The sequence below is a fragment of the Pseudonaja textilis genome, chromosome 13, assembly GCF_049901715.1.
Source record: "Pseudonaja textilis isolate UNSWEBS1 chromosome 13, rPseTex1.2, whole genome shotgun sequence".
NCBI lineage: Eukaryota > Metazoa > Chordata > Lepidosauria > Squamata > Elapidae > Pseudonaja > Pseudonaja textilis.
Window position 1 is genome coordinate 12,034,604 of NC_142002.1, and position 15,807 is coordinate 12,050,410.

General features: G+C 41.3%; 1 protein-coding gene across 1 annotated transcript in view; it reads right to left on the reverse strand.

The window, feature by feature from the left end:
* ADAMTSL3 (ADAMTS like 3) overlaps nucleotides 1-15,807 on the reverse strand; it is a 191,411-nt gene that overhangs the window by 19,959 nt on the left and 155,645 nt on the right. Inside the window, 5 exon segments of the mRNA XM_087941393.1 lie at nucleotides 134-1,208; nucleotides 7,526-7,679; nucleotides 8,427-8,606; nucleotides 10,401-10,593; nucleotides 10,816-10,945. Coding sequence (XP_087797519.1) covers nucleotides 134-1,208; nucleotides 7,526-7,679; nucleotides 8,427-8,606; nucleotides 10,401-10,593; nucleotides 10,816-10,945 — 1,732 coding nt within the window.

Here is a 15,807-nt window from a genome sequence, read left to right on the forward strand (position 1 = left end):
CAAAACACGAAGCTTACAATTTAAGGATTTTCACAGAGATCCTGTTCTGTCTACAATATAATCACATATTATGTGAAATAATAAAAATCATTTAGGCGAGCACAGAATGGCTGAAATATTTAATGTTACTTACTTCTCAACAGGCTTCAATGGCATTCCATCTTTGGTCCAAGTATATTTAAGATTGCTAACTCCAGCAGTTGCACAGAGCAAATTTATTGTGCTGACATTCTTGGTTAAAAAAAAGGTACCCTCCAGTTGCAGAGTTACATTTTCATTTGTATAAACTTCTGGTGCTCCTTGTGGCTTGACAATAATAGCCCCTGTTGAGTTTCTCGCTACTGGGGCGCCTACAGTTTTTGTGCTGAGATTATCTGTCACTCTTTGGGATTTGTCAGTTTTCCTGGCAGGGAGCTTCTCATTTTCAGGCTCTTTCTGCTTTTCAGGAGCAGACTGAGGCGGTTTCGCTAATTCAGCAATCAGTTGGTAGACAAAGCGGGAAGCCAAATCATTGCTAATTTCTCCAGCTTCAATAAAATGGCTCAAATTTTTAATCAGCCCATCGAAATGGTCTATATCCATACTGTAAGCGTTAGGTAAAGCCACAACATTGAGTTGCTGGGTGGTGAATTTGTGAGCGTTGCGTCCTTCTTCTGAACTCCTCCTCTGCGTTTTCAGATGTTCTAAGGCAGGCTGGTCGTTGACTTGTTCGTCGCGCAGATATTGTTGACTTTTCTGGCTCCACAACTGCCACATCTGATTTATTTGGTGCCATTTTGCTCCAAAGCTGTTGGATTCATTGTGGTCTGTGGTCTCACCTGCCTCTTTTCTACTGGTGGCAGGTTCCAGGAGCCTGTTGCTTGTGCCAATGAGTTTTAGAACAAAGATCTCCTGGGCAGATCCTGCAACACACTTATACACTCCAATATCCGAAGCTTCAAGATTATTGATCTTGAGAGACCCTGATTTGGTGACACCAAGATGTTTAGAAATCTGGAGTGGCTGCCCATCTTTCTCCCACTGGATAAGCATCTTTTGGAATCTCCGAACAGGACACCTGATGATGACAGATGTTTTGGGAAGTAAATAAGCCCGGCTCCCAACAGTGAAATTAATGCGCTTCTCTTGTCTTGTCTGAATATAGACTTTATGGATACCAAGTATCTGTGGCTTGTCAAAAAGTCTGGATTTCTTTTCTTCTTTGAGATCTGAAATTGCAAAGGTATACTGAGAACAGGTATATGTTTTCATCACTGTTTTGCATTTTGCATGAGCTGTGGTGGCGCAGTGGTTAGAAAGCAGTACTGCAGGCTACTTCTGCTGACTGCCGGCTGCCTGCAATTTGGCAGTTCAAATCTCACCAGGCTCAAGGTTGATTCAGCCTTCCCTCCTTCCAAGGTGGGTAAAATGAGGAGCCAGATTGTTGGGGGTAAGAGGCTCACTCTGTAAAACCGCTTAGAGAGGGCTATAAAGCACTGTTAAAGCAGTATATAAACCTAAGCGCTATTGCTATTTTCACTGTATCATTTATTCATCTTTAAAGGCTGGAAACTCAGTTTACCTAGAAATGTTTCAGACCGACTTTTATCTGGATGGATTCTAGAGAGCTGAGCTTGGGATGCTAATATTCCAATCTCAAATTGTTATTGGGAAGGTCAGTCAGACTTTAAAGTCAGCAATGCATCAATGAAGCAATAATTTAGCAGGTAAGAATCCTAATACAGGTAGTCCTTGACCTCTGACCACAACTGAGCCCAAAATTGCTGTTGTTAAGTGAGACATTTCTTAAGTGAATATTGCCCCACTTTACAACCTTTCTTGTCATGGTTGTTAAGTGAATCACTGCAATTGATAAGTTAGTAACCCAGTTGTTAAGTGAATCTGGCTTCTGCATGAACTGTAACCTTGGGACACAGCAACGGTCATAAATATGAACCTGTTGCCAAGCATCCAAATTTTTGATCCCATGATCATGGGGATGCTGCAAAGGTCATAACTGTGAAAAATGGTCACATGTTTTTCAGTGCCATTGTAACTTTGAATGGTTACTAAACAAACTGTTGTAAGTTAAGGATTATTTGTACAATACACCAACTTCTACAACACAAGAGAGAAAGAGGGTTGCATAAAGAAACAAGAGGAAATGTGCATTTTTCTTAACAACTGTCTTTGTGAAAATTAGGATACCATGAACAAGTGTTCTAGACCAGCCTCCCTATATGTGGATCCTCAGTAGTGAGATGCACCCTAGAAATGGAGCTTGAATGATAGCTGAAACTTGAAGCTCATTGTGTATCTTGGCTGTAGACAATGTTTAATATAAACCACATAGAAACTGATCTTATGTTCTTTAGGCCTCCTTTCCTTTTCAAAACACTTTTCTGAACCATCAGAATAAATATTCTTTTTTTTTTGGTTGCTTTTTTGGTTTATAATCCTCATAACATACAACGGAACTTGACAAGGTTTCTTTAACATCACTCTCCACCAAAACACTCTGCTGATTGGACACGCTGCCATACAAATATCCATAATTAAATAAATTCAGATATATATGCAGCTCAGAAATATTTCATGAAATACTCCGCCAAGGACATTCCTGTAAGTCCATGGAGCTTTGTTTAAAATATTATTTTTTTTGAACCTCAGGATCTTGGCATGTTCACCAGGCGATAAAGTCTCAAAAAGAAGTTTCATGTTATGAATATATCAATAATGATTTCAACTCTTACTTTGTTGGATGGGTTGTTTTTAATACAATGTTGAGGAATTAAGCTAAGCACCCAGCAATAGTCATTAAAACCAAATAAATGCTTCCATTGGGACTCTATGTTTCCTGCCAAACTAATATTGCAACATATTCTTAGGGTCAATGTTCAGATTTTCAAACTATTGATAGCAAACATTTACTCCTATTTTTTGAACCAGACCTTCTGCCTGATAAATAGCTCAGTAGAAATTTGCCTTACTGTTTAAATTCTACGAATTGCTTTAAGCTCAAAACCCCTGTTTGAAATCAATCAATCAGAATAGAGCTGGAAGGGACCTCGGAGGTCTTCTAGTCTAACCCACGGCTCAAGCAGGAGACCCTATATCATTCTAGGCAAGTGCCTGTCCAGTCTCTTCTTAAAAACCTCCAGTGAAAAAGCACCCACAACTTCTGAAGGCAAGACGTTCTAGAGAGGTTGCTTCTCTCCTTGATTAGTTTCCATCCATTGTTTCTTGTCTTGTCTTCTGGTGCTTTGGAGAATAAGTTGACCCCTTCTTCTTTGTGGCAGCCCCTTAGACATTGGAACACTGCTATCATGTCATCCCCTAATCCATTTTTTCTCTAGACTAGCCATAGCCAGTTCCTGCATTATATAAACACACACATACACAGGGTTTTCCCAACCAAGCAGACAGCTTCTTATATTCCAGTCCATATCAAGACCTACTTTTTAAATGGAGGACATATAATATATGCTTCTCATTTCTTTATACACAGATTCGAAATATAGAGGGTGCGCAAATAATATGTGTGGTGTGAGAAAGACGTCAAGAGCCAGTACTTCTCAGGCCAGAGATGTCAGCTATATCAACAACAAATCAGCTTCAGGGTCATGAAGCCCAGGCCAAGGAGTGTGTTGAAAAGTTGGCAAGGTGGAAGAATCAACGGCTTTAAACAAACATGGATACAAGAAGAAACTGCAGCCTCAGGCTGAGAGAAGGCAAACCACCATAGAATGTGGCTTCATTCTAAATTGCAATAAAAGTTCTTCCCTAATTGTTCTTTGTCATGTATCTGAGAGGCTTCAGCCAAGTGTAGAGCTACGGTGGTTCAGTGGTTAGAATGCAAGCTAATTCCGCTGACTGCTGGCTGCCAGCAGTTTGACAGTTCGAGTCTCACCAGGCTCAAGGTTGACTCAGACTTCAATCCTTCCGAGGTGGGTAAAATGAGGACCCAGATTGTTGGGAGCAAGATGCTGACTATGTAAACTGCTTAGAGAGGGCTCTAAAGCACTGTGAAGTGGAATATAAATCTAAGTGTCAGGGTTCCAACCATTGCCCTAATTAAATCATGACCCTCGAGCCAAGCTTCAAAAGAATCCAAAAGATTTATTAGGAGCAACATGTCCGGCTAACCCATATGAAGCCAACCCTGAGACATGTAATTTACTATCACCTGTTTGCTAAGTAGAAATCTAGTAGCCAAGTTAAGCTACATGAAATTAGGAAACTGAAATCTATTGTTGATCCTGATATGTATCATACAGGTACTAGATTCAGTCAAAAACATAGTAAAAGTCTTCTTACATCACAGCAGCTGATCGCAGAAATAGCAAAAACATTTGGACTGCTTTATAGTACTTTACAGCCAGCTCTAAGCAGTTTACAGAGTCAGCCTATTGCCCCCAACAATCTGGCTCCTCATTTTACCCACCTTGGAAGAGTGGAAGGCTGAGTCAACCTGGAGCCTGGTGAGATTTGAACTGCCAAATTGCAGTCAGCCGGCAGTCAACAGAAGTAGCCTGCAGTACTGCACTCTAACCACTGCACCACCAGGGCTTTTAATAATTCACAACAGTATAATAACAGAGGTTATGGAGCTGTTTCAGAAGAATAACCTCTCTTTTCTTTGTCTTTTCTATTTTCCTGGGCTGAGGACATGGCTTATCATCCTCAGATTCTGGTTTCATTTTCTTCAGCTATGCAAACAGACATGAAAGCTTTAAGAATTGCAGTCAGCTTCTAGTTGGGTAAAGAAAACTGAAGGTGAGGCCATGCCCACCTGCTCGAGGTGGCTTCAGATGACTCTAGTCCTGCTGAAACCATTTACTTTGTACACTCACCAGCTAAGTTCACTGGAGCCTATCCAAGGTCCTGACTGATCCTTACAAGAATCCTTAGTGATTACTGTATATTATTGACCTGGAACTGACCTGGTCTAACATGATTTGTCATGCTTTGATTTACTTTGAATTGATGTACTAGAGTTACTTACATTTCAACTTGCCAACAGCCTATTTTTTGACTGGTTACAAAATGGGGATAAGAAAGATGTCCTCTGATAGTCTAAACTAATTATTATGGGATGGACAATCTAGTTGGCTGTCGAATGCTGATTGCTATTGCATCTTTGCAGTCAAAACATTGTGACCTCTTGACACTTATGCCAATATTTTTAATTAATCTAAACCCAGAGCTCTGGTTATCTTCATGCAATCAGAATAGCAGGTAGTCTCAGGGGCTGTCCTGTTAGGAATGATAGTCACCTAACAGTTGGATTGGCAATATATAAACCAGGATAGTCATTTAATACTGTTGTATCTTTAAGAGAATGTTGTAATTGTAATTGGCTGAGGTTCCTCCAACAGCCATAAGATGGAGCCAGAAACCTGGTTTGTTCTTTTTTGCATTTCCTTTGCTTTCCTTTTGCCTGATCGTCATTCTGCTTGAATTGCTGTGAGTTTTGCAACTATTTGCAAACTCTGTTTACTGAACTTTGTTTATGATACTGGTAAAGAAAAGGACTTCATTTTTGGATTATCCCTGGACTGATTATTTGAATACTAACTGCTTTAACCGCCTATGATTTGGACTGTTTGTTGGACTTTGTTTACCTGTTTACAGGAAGTAAAAGTTACATTTTACTATTCAGTGTATCTGTGTGCTGGTTGTGTGTTATTCATCACCACTCTCACTATGTTTCCCTGAATGCACTCATTCTCCTAACGGGGAATACCTCAACATGTCCCAAAGAAGAGGAAGTCAAGCTATTCTCCAAAGTACCTGAGGGCAGGACAAGATGCAATGAATGGAAACTAATCAAGGGGAGAAGCAACTTAGAATTAAGGAGACATTTCCTGCCTGTGAGAACAATTAATCAGTGGAACAACTTGCCTCCAGAAGTTGTGCGTGCTCCAATACTGGAAGTTTTTAAGAAGAGATTGGATAACCATTTGTCTGAAATGGTTTCCTTCCTAAACAGGGGTTGGACTAGAAGACCTCCAAAGTCCCTTCCAACTCTGTTATCCTATTACTTAAGACTACAAATTGAGCCCAACATTCTTGTTGCTAAATGAAATGTTTGTCAAATGAATTTTTGTCCCATTTTACAACTTCTCATCCTACAGTTTGTTAAGTGAATCACTGCAGTTGTTAAGTTAATAACACGGTGGTTGAATTTCTGGTTTCCCCACTGACTTTGCTTGCAAGAAGGTCACAAAAGGGGATCACATGACCCCAGGACATTGTAACTGTCATAAATATGAGTCAGTTGTCAAATTTGATCATGTGACCCTGGGGATGGTGCAACGCTCATGTGAAAAACAGTCCTAAGTCACTTTTTTCAGTGTGTTGTAACTTTGAACAGTCACTAAATGAATTGTCATAAATCAAGGACTAACTCTATTAAAGACCAATCAGAATTGTTGGTAAGGCACATGCAGAGAAGACGATAAAGGCAGGGATGAAGAACAGAGCAGGAAGAGCTCATGGATGCTAACAAGCATAACAGAAGAAGCAAACCCTAATGGTCAAGGTCAAAGGATGAGCAAACCAGGTAGCAGAAATAATGGTGAGTTTCATGCATGTAGGGCACTCTAACCCTTCCCTGGAACGAGCTCCATGTGTTGTGCAAAACTAAAAGGTCTTATACTCTAAATCTCGTGTAATCATGCTTCCAAATTGAGGTATCCTTCTGTTTCCTCAATCATGGAGTCTTCAAACGCACCATTTTCCTTAATACAGCCCTAACTGAGAGAGCAAATAAGTTTTTTCCATCCGATTTTTATTGAGCAAGACAGAGAAGCAACACACCTGCTTTTGATCTATAATTTTTATAGCAGAAGAATTGGTCAAAATAAAAAGGGTGAACTGTATTTCTCGAAATAGAAAAGTCAACATGGAAAAACCCACAAAATCAAGATGGTCGACCTCCAGGAATTGCTTTTAAAGAAAGGCAGGGGGAAATCACAACTGTGAAATTGATGATGATGATGATGGTTATTATTATTATTATTATTATTATTATTATTATTATTATTATTATTATTATTATTATTATGCAATTTGTCTCTTGAGTGAGCCTTTCACTGCAGGTAAAAAGAACAGGTGTTTAAAGCCAATCTAGAGGGAATCTGGGCGAATAGAGATGGGGTTATTTTTTCATTTTTCATCATTCTAATGCTTTCGGCAAAATGTTAAGAGTTGTTTTGCCGAAAGCAGTACAAAAGATAGGAGGCAATCCCATGGCTGAGGAACAATAGTTGCTGTGGAAAAATCAACGCCAGATCCACAAAGAAAAGTGTTCAAGGGGTTGTTAAAAATTGCAGATAGTTGATGGAGACCTCATACTTTACTGGTCCCCCCGCCCCTCACATACACACAAATTAAGGGCACTTTGCAATCCTGGGATAGTAGGGTATGCCACGGATTCTTAATGGGAAGGTTTGGCACGTGGGTTACATCTTGGGGTAAATGGAATGTTTTTGAAGCTGGGGACTTTTTCCCTTCACAAACATGGTCAAAGAACATCGCTTACCTCTGCAGGCATTCCTGTGGCAAGGCCTGACAAGCTGGGATGCTGGAAAGCTTCTGCACAGAGATCCATTTAATGCCAGATGTTGGCCTCTGGCCGTGCGCTTTTGGCAGGTGGCTTTCCTTCTTTGTGTGCCAACCCCACAGCTTACGGAGCACTGCAGAAGGAAGGATGTGAGTCAAAGGGTGCCAGCTTTAAATAAAAATGAGGCAGACCCCACCTCGTTCTCAAAGGGCTGTGCTTTCATTGGATTGACTTAGAGAGCACTGGATCAGGAATGAACGGGGAGTGGGAAAGGGAGAAGGAGAAGGGAGGGAGGGAGGGAGGACAAGAGAAAGGGGAAGGGGAAGGAGAAGGGGGAGAGGAAGGGAGGGAGAGAAGAAAGAAAGAAGGACAGGAGAAAGGGGAAGGAGAGAAGGGAAGGGGAAGAGGAAGGGAAGAGGGAGGGAGGGAGGACAGGAGAAAGGAGAAGGAGAGAGGGGAAGGGGAAGAAGAAAGAGAGGGGGAAGGACAGGAGAAAGAGGAAGAGGAAGGAGAAGGAGAGAGGGGAAAAATATGGGACAGAGCATACTGCTTCCGATTTCGCCTTTCATCACCAATCCAGGAGCCTTTGGAGGCAGTCACTTTCACAGCAAACTGTTTTTGTGTTAAATTTATTTTTACTCCCTTTATTTCTTTGTCGGTAAAAATCAGCTTAACACAGAGAGGGGGGAAGGGAAAAAGAAAGGGAAAGGGAAATGGGAAGGAAGGAAGGAAGGAAGGAAGGAAGGAAGGAAGGAGAGGGGGAAGGGGAGAAGGAGGAGGAAATAGAAGGAGGGAATGGAGGGGGGGGAAAGGGGAGAGAAAGGGGAGGAGAGAGACATAAATAAATGTTTAAAAAGCACTCTTATTTTAAGCTACACACCCTAGACCAGGGTCCCACCACCAGCTGAGGAGGACAGTCTATTTTTGCACAGGCTCTGGAACTGGGCAATCGAGGTTCAGGGCACTTCTCATGACTGGCTTTCAGAAAGCTTCCATCCATCAACAGCTGCTGGCAGGTCACCTTGCGATTCTGGGTGCCACCTCCACAGGTCTGGGAGCACTAAGGGGAAGAAAGGCAGCCATCAACACCTCAGACCTGGCCATGCTTTTCCCTGTACAGATGATTCAGCCTGGAGCTCATGCCCAGAGCATTACCATCATTTTCTTTAGGCCGCGCTTATGCTGGAACCAAATAGGATTTGCTTCATATTGCCTTTCATGACACAGGTAGAGGATTTCATGAGTAAACTAATACTCTTAAAAAAAAAATCTTATGGAAATATTGTCTCAGCAGCACCTGTCATAATGTAATGTAATGTAATGTAATGTAATGTAATGTAATGTAATGTAATGTAATGTAATGTAATGTAATACTGTATAATATAATACTGTATAATACTGTATAACATAACATAACATAACATAACATAACATAACATAACATAACATAACATAACATAACATAACATAACATAACATAACATAACATAATATGTTTTGGTCACCATGATGTAAAAAAGAGGTTGAGACTCTAGAAAGACTGCAGAGAAGAGCAACAAAGATGATTAGAGGACTAGAGGATAAAACATATAGAGAATGATTGCTAGAACTGGGTATGTCTAGTCTGATGAAGAGAAGGACTAGGGGAGACATGATAGCAGTCTTCCAATATCTCAGCGGCTGCCCGAAAGAAGAGGCAGTCAAGTTATTCTCCAAAGCTCCTGAGGGCAGGACAAGAAGCAATGGGTGGAAAATAATCAAGGAGAGAAGCAACCTAGAACTAAGGAGAAATTTCCTGACAGTTAGAACAATTAATCAGTGGAACAACTTGCCTCCAGAGATTGTAAATGCTCCAACACTGGAAGTTTTTAAGAAGAGATTGGGCAACCATTTGTCTGAAGTGGTGTAGGGTTTCCTGCCTAAGCAGGGGGTTGGACTAGAAGACCTCCAAGGTCCCTTCCAATTCTGTTATTCTATTCTATTCTATTATTGTGTGGACTCAGAGGCCAAGCAGGATCTGACCTGGTTACTACTTGGAAGGGAGATCAGGATGAACTCCTAAGGTGCAGGCTAAATTATGAAGTCCAGCATCCTGGGAAATGCAGTGGGAAACCACTTTCACACCGGTAATTCTGACTCTAAAACTCCATGGACAATCCACAAAGTCAACATGAGCCAAGCTTGACTCAAGGGCATATTTACCCAGAAAAAACAAGGAGGATCTTCTGCTCTGGCAATTCCCAGGCAACTACAGTCTCATAAATTCTGATCTTAACAAATCAACTGATTATTTCTCATCTTATAACTTAGGACAGAGGGACCTCCTCTTCTTTATTAATTCCCACTCATGGGAGAAAATGCGATACGGATTGCTTCTCACCAGATATTATCCATTTTTGCTGGTTAGTACTTGCATGGGAGATTATTAGAAAATTTCTGGGCTAATAAAACTTAAATTGGGAAATTGGGGGGAAAAACCAGGAAAGTTTTCTGCCAGGAAAGCTATTTAGAAGTGGCCATGAAGCCACCAGGAGCTGAGATCAGCTCTAGAGGGCCATTTACAGCAATGCTACAGCAGAGCGAAGGATTCAGGCCTAACCTCTTACACACAGAGAAAACCCTTCATCTATGCAATCCCATTTCTTCACCTTACGTTGACAAATGTATCATTGCTCATGTGATGCAACCTTACTAGTGATTGTATATTCATATGAACCAGACTCAATAGTTAAGACTTTCAGTCCAACATATTGGCAGAAGGGACAATCCAGAACATTGCATGATCAATGGCTTCTCATTAATCTAACTCAACTGGAGGTATCTTCCAATCTTTGTACTTGGCAGACCATCTTACCTGTTGCCATTCTTCAACATGCCAAAGTGGGGGGCAGTCAAGCTGGTTGCATGCTTGTAAAGAATGAGGCTTTGGTTCTTTGCAGCTTTCAAGTCCATCAACAGACCCTCCAGGTTGCTGACAGTGCACCTCCCTTGTCTGGATGCCAACGCCACAAGTGGCAGTACATTGTCTCCAAGGTCCTACTTGCCATCTGTTCCAAGATATGATGACATCAGAGCCCTAAGCAAGCCACACCATCAACAGCAAGAGGAATGTTTTGTGAAATGATCCCACCCCTATCCCACAAAGAGCAAAACAGAAGAATAAAAACAGTGGAGGACTCTTATTTTAGCCAAACGCTATGCACCACACAGGGTATCTTCCACTAATAAACTTTCATCATCCCTTTACAAAGGCATTGACCACGTCCTACCTTGGGGGACAAAGCCTTGTATTGCACACATGGCTCATTGGTGGAGGTCTCTTCGAGCTGTCACACAGGCTATCATTTACAGTTTGTTTTGTCTCTTCATGCAAGCAGACAGCAATGGCTTCCTGAGTCCCTAGGTTTGTAAAACAAATCAACAAGCTCAGATCTTTTACAACAGAGGAGTACAGAAAAATATTTCAATATATACATTCTTCAGCCATAATTTAGGTGAAGATTTATACTTCCATGTTACCTGCTCCAATTGCCTACTGGTTATTTGATCCACAGTTCTATTGTTCATCTACTCTTAATTTAGACTCCAAAAACAGCCAGATTTTGCCTGCTGCAATGTAAGATTATTCCAAGAACTGAAATCTGGAGCAATGAAGAGCAGGACATGGTTGCATTCTGCAAGACACCTTCCTAGTCCTTTGAAGAGTTTCATCACTTCCCAAGCCCATTCCCCTCAATTTATCCTTATTGGACCTACTAGCCAATCCTTGTTCATTCTTTTCATCCTTCTCTGAACCTATTCACGAATTTTTCTGAACCTTCTTAAATTTTTGATAGCTAGATTTTTTAAAAAAAAAAAGAAAGAAAGAAAGATAAGAGTCTGCAGTAATACACAGTTACTTTTACTGCATCCAGTTTTGGTCACCACATTACAAAAAAGATGTTGAGACTTTGGAAAAAAATGCAAAAACAGAGCAACTAAGATGATTAAAGGCTTGGAGACTAAAACATATGAAGAACGGCTGCAGGATTTAGGTTTAACTAATCTAGAGGGAAAAACATAACTAGGGGACAGGATAGCAGTATTCCAGTATTTGAGGGGCTGCCACAAAGGTGGGGGGTCAACTTATTTTCCAAGGGCGGAACAAGAAACAACGGATGGAAACTAATCAAGGAGAGAAGCAACCTGGAATTAAGGAGAAACTTCCAAACAATGAGGACAATTAATTAGTAGAATGCTGTCTGAAGTTGTGTTTACTGTCTCCTGTCTCAAATAGTATAAGGTTTCCTCTGTGAGCACGGGATTGGACTAGAACATGGTCACCAACCAGTGAGCTGGGGACCACTGGTGTTCCACAGAGAAATGTCACCCCCAAAGCATCCCCCAAAGCAATTAATCCAGGAATACAAGGCTGTGCTGCCTACTTGGCCCATGGGAACACAATGCTTGTGTCATTTGCATTGTGAACAACAAGAGGTATGAGGGGAGTGGGGAAAAGGACAGAGGAAGGAACTGGCCCCACTCACCCCACCTGCCTCGTCTGGCCACCGGGATGCTCTTTTCTGCTTCTTTCTTCTTCTGCTTTTGTCTGTACACAAGGAAAGCAGCAAAAGTCTTTCTTCCTCTCCCCCAAACTCCACCAGAAATGAGTCTTTGGGACCCTGCAAGGCCTCCTGCACCAAGAGGCTACGCCGGCTTGACAAGTCTCACAGAGACTCATTTCTGGCAGAGTTTGGGGGAGAGAAAGAAAGACTTCTGCTACTTCTGCTGCTTTCCTTGCATAAAGCCAAAAGTCTCTCTTTCCTGAGAATGGAGCTGGAGACGATATCCTGTGATCCCAAATAACAAATGAAAACAGGGTGGGGAATTTTCCTGCAGACTTTTTGGGGGATTTTCCCAGGGTCTCTGGTCCGTGGGATTTAAAATTATGAGTTTGGTGGTCCCTGAGGTCCAAAAGGTTGGCAACCCCTGGACTAGAAGACCTCCAAGGTCCCTTCCAGCTCTATTCTGATTGAATACCCTTGATCTAATAAAACCATACCTTTCTCAACAAACGGAGCCAAGGATCATTTCTACTTAGAGGTTTAAGTGGCAGCAGGCCTGAGAAGCCAGCTCTTATGGTCTTACTATTGAACACCCTCATTTTCTGCTTTACTCGCCCCAGGAGAAGAAAGGTGTTTTAAGTGATGGATCAGCTGCTGAAAAGAGGGGCACCTCCCTAAATTGCAACGCTCAAATCCCCAAGTGCAGAACACCGTCACACTTCATCTCTTTGTATTGCAAATCCATCTAGCAAATGTTGGGCAGCGTCCATTTTATGGGGTGCAAAGATGCCTCGGGAGACTCATGCATATACAAGACCGTAAAACAAAGAAGCAGACCCCCACCATCCGAACTAAATGAAATACAGCGATATCGCTCCGTGAATGAGCTTTCATTGGTATTAGCTGGTGCTGGAGAAACGCACATAATGCGATATGCAAGATTGAAAACGGTCACAGTTCAAGGAACCTGCTTCCTTCCTTTCAAATGCATTTCCCCCTCGTGATTTTACAGAGGCTACAAATCTGCTCTCGAGGCAGCTTAATATTTCTCTATTTGTTAAAAGATTTGCAAGATTTCAAGCCCCTTTGTCCTTTCGCTGTGTTTCCTAATAAAAATGAAGAGCCTCATTACTGCCTGCGCTTGAAAACCTCCAATTTCACTCCAAGCTGTTTGTTTTCACCTGCAGAACGGCTAGACAATTATTGCCATAAATATCTCTTCTCCTAATATATCAGGAAGGGTTTTCTCAACACTCCATCATCCCTAAAGAGGCTGGTTTTTATTTTTAGCTGACTCTATGGAAATTGCAGGACTTGGAAAACCTCTCCTTTAGAAGGTAACAGTTGATGACTTCCACTAATTAGTTACAAACCAAGTAAGGATTTTTATTCCTGGATATGAGTGGCTAGCTGGATACCTGTGCTTCGCCATGAAACTTTGTGATCGGGCTATGCAGGGGAAATTCACTTCACAATCCATTGGCTCAGTGGTGGTCGGTGATTGAAATACATAAGGGAATATCAGTACTGCCACCTTGAGTCCGTAAGCAATTCCATCGGCAGAAGGCGTAGACATTTTGGTGAGGTACCGACGTTTAGTACTATAAGGAGCCCCAGGCCACTCCTGACTGAAGGAGTGGAACATCTGCTGGTTTGAACTGAGGTAACAGAATGTGAGGCAACTGGCAGTTGGAACAAAGTCCCTTTCAGTTGGGAAGGAGGAGTAGAACTCCTTAGCATCAGAGCGTGTTAATCAGTGGTGGGATTTTTTACTACCGGTTCTGAGGGCATGGCTTGGTGGGCAGGGCAACCACAGAAGACCCGGCCAATCAGCTGGGACTCAGGAGCAAGAGAATAGATGTGGGTGGGGCCAGTCAGAGGTGGTATTTGCCAGTTCTTGGAACTAGTCAAAATGTCCGCTACCGGTTCTCCAGAACTGGTCAGAACCTGCTGAATATCACCTCTGGTGTTAATTACTGTATAAGAACTACTATACCTGTGCTTTGTGACAAAACTATGTGATCAGGCTATGCAGGAGAAATTTGGTTCACAATCTGTTTGCTCAGTGGTGGCCAGTGATTGAAACACATAAGGTAATATTGCTACCACCGCCTTGAGTCCGTAAGCAATTCCATCAGCGGAAGGCGTAGACATTTTGGTGAGGTACTAACGTTTAGTACTGTAAGGAGCCCCAGGCCACTCCTGAGTGAAGGAGCAGAACGTCTGCCAGTTTGAACTGAGGCAACGGAATGTGAGGCAACTGGCAGTTGGAACAGAGTTCTTTTCAGGTGGGGAGGGGGAGTAGAACGCCTTAGCGTCAGAGCGTGTTAATAATATTATACGAAATACTAATGCTCTGATGGTCATTTCAAAAAATTCTTTCCTAGAGAGCACCTAGAAGCCAAGATACGTGCCAAATTTCAAGCTTGTAGGCTTTACGGTTCTGGAGATATCATGATGAGTGAGTAGTACTTGGCTTTGATATATATAGATAAGTGACTTTTATAAGACCATCTCAAGCAGTTCCATCTGTCTCCAATCATTCAAAATTACATTACATCATAACTGGATAGTATCCATCGCACACAAAGGAAAAAAACCAAGGTGTGATCTGGGGAGAATCATTTAGCAGGCACTCCTTTGCTCTTCATTGAACCATCAGTTGAGAGTGATCAACCACAGGTAGTCCTCAACTTACAACTGTTCATTTAGTGACCATTCAAAGTGGAACAGCACTGAAAAAAGTGACAGGACCATTTTTCATACGACCGTTGCAGCTTCCTCCACGGTCATGTGATCAAAATTCAGATGCTTGGTAATGTATTCATATTAACGACGGTTACAATGTCCTGGAGTTACGTGATCCCCTTTTTGCAACCTTCTAACAAGCAAAGCCAATGGGGAAGCCAGATTCACTGAACAACGATTTGATTAATTTAACAACCACAGTGATTCACTTAATAACTGTGGCAAGAAAGGCCATAAAACGGGGAAACTCTCTTAACGAATGTTTCACTGAGCAACAGAAATTGTGGGCTCCATTGTGGTCATAACTCGAGAAGTGCTTCAGAGATGGCTAAATCGACTGCTTTGATCAAAGGAAAAAAGAATACAAATACTTCCCTTTCTACTTGGAAACCACTTCTGGCCTTTGTGCTTGAGGTGGAAAAAAAATGAAACTTTGATTTTAGGTTTTACCGATTAGATAGAGTTGTTGTTACAGAAATAGCTGGTTTCTATTATTATGAAAAAGTAAAAAGTTGGAAGATAGATCTTAATGCCTTATTTTACTGCACCAAAGGAATCGGAAGTCAATGCCTGTTTTTCCTTTTTTTCTTTTTCCCTTGTTTTCCCCCATTTCCCTTTTTCCTTTCCTAATTTCCCTAATAGTTGCTTTTGTATTCTTTTTTGCATGTCATATTATAAATTAATAAAACTATGAACAATAAAGAAATATTCTTCAAATCATATTTCTTCAAATATTAAAATAAATGAATAAATAAATGTTAAGTTGAATAATAAATTAATAGGTTAATAAATGTTAACCCACTCAAATTTCGGCCATCCATAGTGGAGCAAAGATCAACATGTTAATAACTTAAATGTTAATATATATAATACAATGATAGTGATATGAGTATGATTAACGTATCTAATACTATCAATATTATCACCATTATTTGGTATCAAAACTAATAATACCCTGATGCTACACAT